Source organism: Triticum aestivum, chromosome 2D, assembly GCF_018294505.1.
Source record: "Triticum aestivum cultivar Chinese Spring chromosome 2D, IWGSC CS RefSeq v2.1, whole genome shotgun sequence".
Taxonomy (NCBI): domain Eukaryota; kingdom Viridiplantae; phylum Streptophyta; class Magnoliopsida; order Poales; family Poaceae; genus Triticum; species Triticum aestivum.
Window position 1 is genome coordinate 247,593,715 of NC_057799.1, and position 9,542 is coordinate 247,603,256.

Genomic DNA, 9,542 nt, shown 5'->3' on the forward strand with positions numbered 1-9,542 from the left:
ACATAGTGGGATTGCAGAAGTGTAATCCCACCCTCACTATCTGTCAACATCTTGATGTTCAGGATAACACCAGCCACATCCAGGTCTTTCATCTCAAAATTATGAGATAGAAAAGCTTATTTTTTAAGCTAAGCTTCCCACATTTAATTATTTAATAACCAAACTCTTTTATGCATTTGTTGGTGAACATTTTGCATAGTTCCACGTGATTAACACTATTTCTTTTTAGATCATCATAACATTCTTTTCTTTTTAGTTGCTTTGTCAAGTCAGTTTTTTTTTACTACGTGGCATTCATATTTGTGCATATAGCGTGAAGCACTCGGAAGGACAAGATGATGTCACCAGCTCATACGGCGACACTCCCAACCGAACCGGCGGCATCTCCCAAAGCATCATCCTCGCAATCTCCGCCCCCCTCCCGCGAGAGCCAAAGCCCCCGCAAAATTTACTCACTACTCTCCGCAAGCGCGCATCTCCACCGCCGACGCCGCTATGCCCGCCGCGCACTCCCTCCTCCACCTCGCGGCGCCCAAGTCCGTCGCCCCCACGTCCACCCTCTCGCTGGCCGGCGCCGCCCACCTCCGCCTGCTGCCCTCCCGCCGGCCTCAGCGCCTGGTCGCGTCCTGTAGCTCAGCCCACCCTGACCTCGCCGCCTTCCCCAACCCAAACGGCCTCCTGGTGGCCGAGCCCGCTGCGGCAGCGCCCATCGACATTGACGTGGCCACGGAGGCCGAGCTGCGGGAGAACGGGTCCCGGAGTACGCGCCGCACCAAGCTCGTCTGCACCGTGGGCCCCGCCACCTGCGGCCCCTCGGAGCTGGAGGCGCTGGCCGTGGGGGGGATGAACGTCGCGCGTCTCAACATGTGCCATGGGGACCGCGAGTGGCACCAGAAGGTCATCAGCTCCGTGCGGATGCTCAACGAGGAGAAGGGGTATGCCGTTGCCGTCATGATGGACACCGAGGGGAGCGAGATCCACATGGGGGACCTCGGCGGCGCGCCAGCGGCCAAGGCAGAGGTGAGGTTGGCGCTGGGTTTTGGCTCGGCAGCTGCTCTTCCCTTTTCATGTTCCTTACGAATTCTCATGCACATCAGACAATATGTGCTTCGCTACGGAGCAAACACCAGCTGTCATGAATCAGGGTTGGTTTGGCTGAGGAATTGGGTAGTGGAGTGTCGTTCGTGTCCGGTGAGATCGAAACCGTTGCGCGAAAAATCTCCATCCTCCAACTAACATAATAGAAAAATTCGAGGAGTTCTTATCGAACACATTAGGGACTCGGCTGAGGTACGCCGGTACAGCTGTGCACACGTACGAGCTACCTTGATCGATTCCTACTTTTTGAATAATTAAACGTTTCACAAGTAGTGAACTAAATTTCTTGTTATTACAACTAACAACTATTTCCACAGGTTCAGAACCATTTAATCCATAATGGTGGGCAAATGCATAAATATATTCCTGAAAGAGAAGTGGGTAGACAAAGTATTGTTGACGAGATTTATGTTTTCTGAATACCCTTCGAATTTTTCCATTTGTATTTCTACTTGAATCAGAGAGAAGAAGCATTTCTCGGTTTATCGAATGATGATACATAGGGCAATATGGTCAGAACAGGGTGTTGCATTTTTAATACAAACCCTGGAAAGAAAGGGAAGTATTGAAGGCTGGCTTAACACACACGCAGCGCACATGACACGTACATCGATTTGGTTGCCTCAGAAGCTTGCCTTTCTTTGATCTGATTGATTACACGTAGAGTTACATGTATAGATATATAAAGCAGCAAAAGGTAGCTAGGTAATATCTATACAGTGATTGTTTCGGGTCTGACCTGGACTATGACTTGTGGTTAATTCGAACAGAAGGATTAGGAGATAGCCCAGCCATACTGGCGTACGTGAGCTAGACTCTTGTGTTCCTGTTTCATGTGTGAGATGGACAACCGAGGAAAATCTAGGGGGGAAGCTTTGCGCCTGTTGATTGAAAAGAAAGGATAACTTGTATGCTTCCACCGGCCTATTTGGCTGAGTTGGTTACAACAGATAGAACTAAACCGCAAGTCACGTGTTTGAATCCCATCTCCGTATGGCCAAGCCGCTCGCGTGGGCATAAAATTCCTGTTCGCTGCAAGCTGTTTTTTTCAAAGCCCAAGTGTACGCGGCCAGCCGGCCACCAGGTTTTTCGCTGAAATATACAGGCGAAGTCCCAAGTAGATGCGGTCTTTTCGGTGGCTTTGTTTTGCTTTTGGAGCGTGGGCAAGGCCCAACCGAACGAGGGAGGACGAAACAAAAATTAATGACCTACAAACACCAACTTCCCTTTATAGTAGAGGTATCCCATTTTTAAAATGCGGGTAGCATTTCTAATTTAATTTCTTGAATGCAGGGGCCAGTAAAATAGCTGAAACAAGGGATATTATAGCAATTATCTCGTTTCAGATATTTGTTTTTGCGTATCTTTGTCATATGTTTGGTACTGGGTTGAAAAAATTCTAGATTCTAGATAGCTAAGAAGTTAAGAAGTGATGAGCAATGAGCTTCTGAAGGTAATTGTCATGGTCTAGGGTCCAACACTTGAATAATCGTATGAAGCATCCTTCAGGTCTTGCTTTTAGCAGCTCTCGAAACAAAAAAGGTATTCTGATTTGAGTGACTTCAGTGGATTGGTTGTACCAGATTTAGTTGTTAGGAATTTAGTATGATTTTTTAAAATCTAATCTGTAGTCACTTTTTGGCCATTTGGGTTGAACTCCCAATGACCCCAACATGACTGATATGTGACACGGTTGGGCATGTTGTCTTTGGTTAACTTATCAATAGGATGTGGGCATGAGTTTTCTTTTCTTCTAAGATGTTGTTATTGCTTCTTTAAATACTTGGAAGTTAATAGTGCTTGAGACCGTGTTTTGAAAACATGTATATATATTTTCGGAGAATCCTTGAAAGGTTAGGGCAATTGATTGTAAGAATAGAGTTGCCCATTCATTAGGGAAAACCAGGCGAAAACCAGAAGAAACTTGTATACTTAAAACCCACAAATTTCTTGAATCTTTTCCCCTCTCTATAGGCAGGCTTAGCAAAATCTTCGTGATTAGTGGAGTCTGAACTTTGCGGATCACCTTTGTCAATGGAAATACAATGGTAAGAAAAGTCCAATAAAATCGAGTAACTCAAAGGAGAAATGCATTTTGGCATGCAGTCGCCAAGTTCTACGATCAAGAAAAGACTAGTGTAATCATAATAAAAATTAAAGATATGCATGTTCAACCTAATGCAGCCTTTTATGAAAGCTGGGTTACTTTTCAAATTTAATCTTATCTTCTATTCTTAAATAGTTGCAACCCACTATCTATTCTAAGCATGCAGAGCCTCCACATGAACAAACCATGCATGTCCTCCACGTCTTTAATCTACCATCCCAAACTATTTTCCCCATGCATGCAACCCTTTCACATCAACAAATCATGCATGGCTGCCAAATCATTTGCCATCACATCAAAATTAATTCTCACAATTATTCACGTCATCAATGTAATTATCCATGTTTTCAGCCTACCATCCCGCGGCAACGCGTGGGTTATCTACTAGTTTTCCATATATAACAGTTGAAATTTTGATGGTAACTAGTGGTGGCATGATACGGTCTATTTCATACTAAATGTTATGAATATAATCTGTAAAAATTTCAGACTAAAGTTTAATCAACAGCTATAGGTAATTGAGGCACTACTCTGAAAAATGAGATTCTGACATCCTCTTTGTGAAAACATCATATAACAAGAGCTGGACATAAGATTGAAGAGTAGCCAACTACCCAACCCAACTCATCTATACTCATATTTAATGAGAATCCCTGATATGCTCAGCTATATCGTTTACTGTGCAATTTCTGATTTGAGCCTTGGGTGCAAGTGTTTCTGTGGTCATCACTAGGAATTTTATTTGCTATCTTTTTTAGAGAATTGCCTTAGTACCATTATAAGTTTGGTCACACTCTATTTTGGTGGATTTCACAGGATGGAGAAATCTGGACATTCAGTGTTAGATCTTTTGAGGCACCTCTCCCAGAACTAACTGTTCATGTGAACTACGAAGGCTTCGCTGAAGGTTAGTATACCTCTTCATTACCCTCTATAGTTTTTGTCGCCGCTTAATTGTATTTCTGATTCCTACGAAGATGTGAGAGTTGGTGATGATCTTCTTGTGGATGGTGGAATGGCTCGGTTTGAGGTCGTTGAGAAACTAGGACCGGATGTGAAGTGCCGTTGCACAGATCCTGGTTTGCTGTTGCCACGTGCCAATCTTACATTTTGGCGGGATGGCAGTGTTGTCCGCGCGAAGAATGCCATGCTTCCGACAATTACATCTAAGGTGACTTTACTATCATGATAAGCTGTTGCTATGAATCTGTAGTATTCTGGGTGGTTTTTTTTTTGCTGAAAAAGGGATTTGGTAGTTATCCATAATAATCCCCTTTTTCTTGTGATGCCTTTTGCAGGATTGGCTTGACATAGACTTTGGAATTGCTGAAGGTGTAGATTTTATTGCAGTTTCATTTGTTAAGTCAGCTGAGGTTATTAACCATCTAAAGAGCTACATAGCAGCAAGGAGTCGTGGCAGGTAATATTTCTCTCAAGTTCTTGACTAGTTGAAAAGAATTGTTTAATGCCGTCTGATGCGTTCTTTCCCATCCTTCTGTCCATGGAGCTGTGGCATCACTTTACACATCCATTGGATGAAATAATATTGTCATGGAGATCTGAGCTCAGCTAACATACGCACATGCAAACTAATGCCTGAGCTGTACAAGGTGCACATGTCAGTCGCGCAGACAAGTATCATGTTTTTGGTCCCACAGCTCCCAACATCCCATGTACAATATCACTAACAGACCCCCCCTCCCCCCACCCCGCCCAAAAGAAAAGAGACTCGGTCATAACAGCACTGACCCTTTTTGTGTGAGGCAAGGCAACTTTTTTTTTTCTTTCAAGGGTTGTGTTCTGAGGGTGTCAGGCATGTTGTATTGAGTGAGTTTTCTCCCTCAGTTGTACATATTTCTTCCTAATGAAATGTTACACAGCTGTCTTGCGTGTTTGAGAAAAAATAACAGCGCTAAGCCTTTCTAGTTCTCCTCCACTGCTGTTCGCATATCGATTTATGTATTTCCTCTATGGATGGCAATCGGGCGTGACGGGTCCGTTTAAGGGTCACCCATGCCGTCCCTGCCACACATTTTCGCGCCCATGAGGACCACTCATGACAGGCACACAACCTTGCACATACCCGTCACCGGCTATTGCCCGACACCCATGGGTATGCTCATGTGCCTGACGCCCATCGGTCAGTAGCACATGGAGCTACCAAGTTCAGACGTCGATGCTACCTCACTCCCAAAGAAGGTCCACATACAACAATTGATTCCATTGAATTAGACAGGGTTTAGTTTTGTAAACGGGTGGACCCGGCACAGGTTACCTATGCTCTTGACCACTTATTGGGTGTTACTTTGCACCTGCGAAGATGCCTGCGGGGAGAAAACTCGGAACATGTGCGCAGGTTATTGGACAAGATTGCCATCCTTAACTCTCTCCATTTCATATTTTAGGGCGTGTAGTTTCTTTTCTTACTTTATAAGGCGTATGCTGGTAACAAAGCTGCAACCAAGTCACATCTTCCTACACTACCCCTATGTTACTTTTCTTCCTCCATCCACCGCTAGAGCGACGGAGAGTTGCCAGCCATCAAAGTCTCCTAGGAAAGCTGAAATACATCCATTCATCGCTGCATATTGGAAAATAATTCACTAATGCAATAACCTCGGTGCAAGGCTACATAAGTTTTTCTACTCAATACTCTCTTGCTTTTGGCTCACCTTAATCTTCAGTTCACACTGGTTGCAAATACTTCTTGAAATATGAAATGGAGGGAGTAAGCTAAAGTTGGTTCCTCGACTGCCCTATTATCTCGCCATGACTCATACCCATGTGCGCACATATCTTAACCTCTTAGCTTGTAATCCTCAAGTGTAATAGTGTTTATTAATTTTGCAAAAAATAAACAGTGTTTATTATATCGCCGTAACTTAAATGAGTGTGAGATCCAGTTTTCCTCCCCGCATCATCATCTGTTCTTACTGGTCAGAGGCCCCCTTCTACCCTGGTGCTTCTGCTCCAATCTCAGCAGCAATGGCTCTGTCATTGTGTGCTGCCCTCATCGCTGATCCACACTACATCCTCACCCTGCTACTGGATAACTTGATTTATATCATGCATCTCAATGATATTCTCCACTCTCCAATCGTCTCTTTGATCTGCCCCCGTGTTGTGAAGAGGGTAATGGAAGCAGCTATGCCTAGACTCCAGTGTCTGAAGGCCGGTTAATAGATCAGACATGTTGTAGTGGCGGAGACAGGGCTTGATGGAACCAGAAGCAGGCTCAAGACCAAATGAGTAAGGTTGATCACATCTTTTCTCCAGTAAGAGCCTCCTTGGGTAATGCTAAGATTGCTTGTGAGTGTCGCTTGCAAAGATGAGTGTGTCTGCAAGTAATGCCACTGACGAAGCATGCCCATTGCCACTACGCCGGCAGTTGCATGCGATATGCTGTAGATGTAGCAAACCTGTATTCCGCTGCAATATACAGGCACCTCATTCCTATATAAATAATTCACTGTCTTTTGTTTCAAGAGATTTAGCACATAAGGATCTTCATGTTTTTCAATCCATGATGGTAACACAGATATTTAGTTAATTAGTTAGAGTTGAATTTTATTTTCTCAATGGTCTGCATACTTGACAATACAATATGCATGACTACTATTTCTAGAGCTTTAGCAACTCTTATACCCCCAGGTATAGTTTTAAAAATCGGACCGGACCGGCGGTCGAACCGGAAAAAACTGGAACCGGTGGCACTCACGGTTTCTTAAGCACTGTGTGGACCGCCCCGCCATCGGACCGGAGCGAAACAGGCGAATCGGCCGGTTTTTGGGGTAAACCAGGAGTAAAACCGAGCGGTTTAACCGAATCATGGGAGAACGCCTTTGCATGAAGCAGAAAAAGGATTGTGCCGGGGAGGAAACGAACCCAGGTCGCCCAACAAACAGGTCGTAGCCTAAGGTCTGGCCCAGCAACCAACCCAGCTAGCCTACGTTGTTGTCAAATGAAAGAAGACTATTTTATTTGACCTCTGTTAGTATATTAATACACAAACATACCTTTTATAGCCTAAACAACCAGAATGAACCAATGAATGCACTGATTCTTGGTAGTTACTAGAGATAATAGGGCAAATCAACGACCTTTGATCACCTTTTCACAAAAACAGAGAAGGAATTACAAATAATGTTATGTCGCAGTTGCGGACTTACGGTACATCCAAATGGATCATCTGAATGGTGCAGTCAGCTATAACTTGCTGCAGCTCGGCCCCTTTCACCAAATTCGGGAACCAGCTGTGTATGGCTAGCTTTGTCCACTTTTTCATTATTAATTCCGGAGGACAATTAAGCGAACCATGCCTACAGGAATATTTGAGCTTTCAAATGTGAAGATTAGCTAGAGTGTCAGATTTTTTTGAAGATTAGCTAGGTTTCTCATGTACCATACTGTTGGGGCTGCATGAATCTTTGTTTAAATTTGAACCCCTTAAGTCGTAACTTCTACTCACTCCGTGTGTATTTTGTTTGTGGCTAAATGAATGGGCATGGTAAAGAATTGCATGAAGCTGAATGGCAAAAGAAAATAGCCGTCACTCTGTTGGTATTTTGTAGTCTTTCGGAAGTTGATCTATGCGCCTTATTTTCTGAAAAGGCCAACATAGATTATGCATTATGAATAGAAATGAGCCACATGCTGTGTTTCTGAAACATTGACTCAAATTGTTTCATCCTGATCATTATTATTTCGTTGTCTATGATCAGTGATATAGCGGTCATTGCAAAGATCGAGAGCATTGACTCTTTGACAAACTTGGAGGAGATCATCCGTGCATCGGATGGTGCCATGGTAGCCAGAGGGGACTTAGGGGCACAAATTCCCTTGGAGCAGGTCCCTTCAATACAACAAAAGATAGTTAAACTGTGCAGGCAGCTAAACAAGCCAGTCATTGTTGCTTCCCAGCTTCTCGAATCGATGATCGAGTATCCTATACCCACCAGGGCCGAAGTTGCTGATGTTTCTGAAGCAGTCCACCAACGTGCGGATGCTCTGATGCTTTCTGGCGAGTCAGCAATGGGTAGATATCCAGATAAGGCACTCATTGTCCTCAGTAGTGTTAGCTTAAGGATTGAAAGATGGTGGAGGGAGGAGAAGCACCATGAGCCACTAGAACTTGAGGACGTTTCGTCTTCTTTCTCTGACAAAATATCAGAAGAGATCTGCATTTCTGCTGCTAAAATGGGTAAATATTGCTGTCAATTGGCCCTTTCACTTACTTGGTCTATAATATCTAACCATTTGACTTGCAGCTAACAAGTTGGAAGTGGATGCCGTTTTCGTCTACACGAAGGGTGGCCATATGGCCTCCCTGCTTTCACGGTGCCGCCCTGACTGCCCAATCTTCGCCTTCACGAACTCGACGTCCGTGAGGAGACGACTGAACCTCCAATGGGGCCTCATCCCCTTCCGCCTCACTTTCTCCGATGACATGGAGAGCAACCTGAACCGTACTTTCTCCCTGCTCAAGGCGAGAGGCATGATCAAGTCCGGTGACCTGGTGATCGCCCTCTCCGACATGCTGCAGTCCATCCAGGTGATGAACGTACCATAAGAGGCATGAATCCCTAGCTGTGCTGTTCTGGCCAAAACGAGACACTGCTGTAGCGTTTGCAATTTATTCGTGTGTTCTTGTATTTAGACGGACCTGAGAACTCAACCGCGACAATAATAATGTGCTGCAGTTCCTAGCCTGATGAACTCATGTACTACGTATTATCTAGGATTAGTATGGGAATCGCTTGATCTATGCTTTTGTATTATTTGTTTGGTTTGCTTATATCAAGTGGTACATGTAAAAATGGTACTCCCTCCGTCCGGAAAAGCTTATCCCTAAAATGGATACATCCATTCAAAAGACTAATTTGGGACAAGCTTTTTCGGACGGAGGGAGGTGGGACAAGGTTTTTTGGACGGAGGGAGTACATGTAAAGTGATATTCTCCCTCTGTAACACGCCGTAAAGTGAGACACCAACCTTAGATAGTTCCTTGAGCCTTTCGCTTGATCAATAGCAGAAACACTTTGTTGGCGGAGCTCATGCTTGGGGAAGGTTGAATTTTAGAGCGATTGGGACGAGCTAGCGCTGCTAATCCTTCCACGGCTCATCTGCTCGACCAGTCCACTGGTAGTATCGCGTTAGAATTTATACGGTCAAATATCCTTGTTGGGGGAAACTAGAAGTAAACCTTCGGCCGAGCCTCCCAACCCCGCGCTGCTGGCCACTCCGGCCGCGGCGGCCACAGATCCGGCCGTTGTGGCCTGCCAGTTCCCTCTCGAGTCCCATGGTGACGCCCCGGCCGCACCTACCCTTCTACATGACG

The 9,542-nt window shown here is 44.8% G+C and overlaps 1 protein-coding gene across 1 annotated transcript; it reads left to right on the top strand.

Annotated features, from left to right (window-relative positions):
- Positions 1-366: 366 nt before the first annotated feature.
- On the top strand, positions 367-8,999 carry LOC123052685 (pyruvate kinase isozyme A, chloroplastic). The gene is made up of 6 exons (XM_044475986.1): positions 367-1,020; positions 4,022-4,112; positions 4,183-4,376; positions 4,504-4,625; positions 7,927-8,405; positions 8,473-8,999. Exons 1-6 carry the CDS (start codon positions 496-498, stop codon positions 8,772-8,774), a joined length of 1,713 nt encoding a protein of 570 aa, XP_044331921.1. The 5' UTR covers positions 367-495; the 3' UTR covers positions 8,775-8,999.
- Positions 9,000-9,542: the final 543 nt, after the last annotated feature.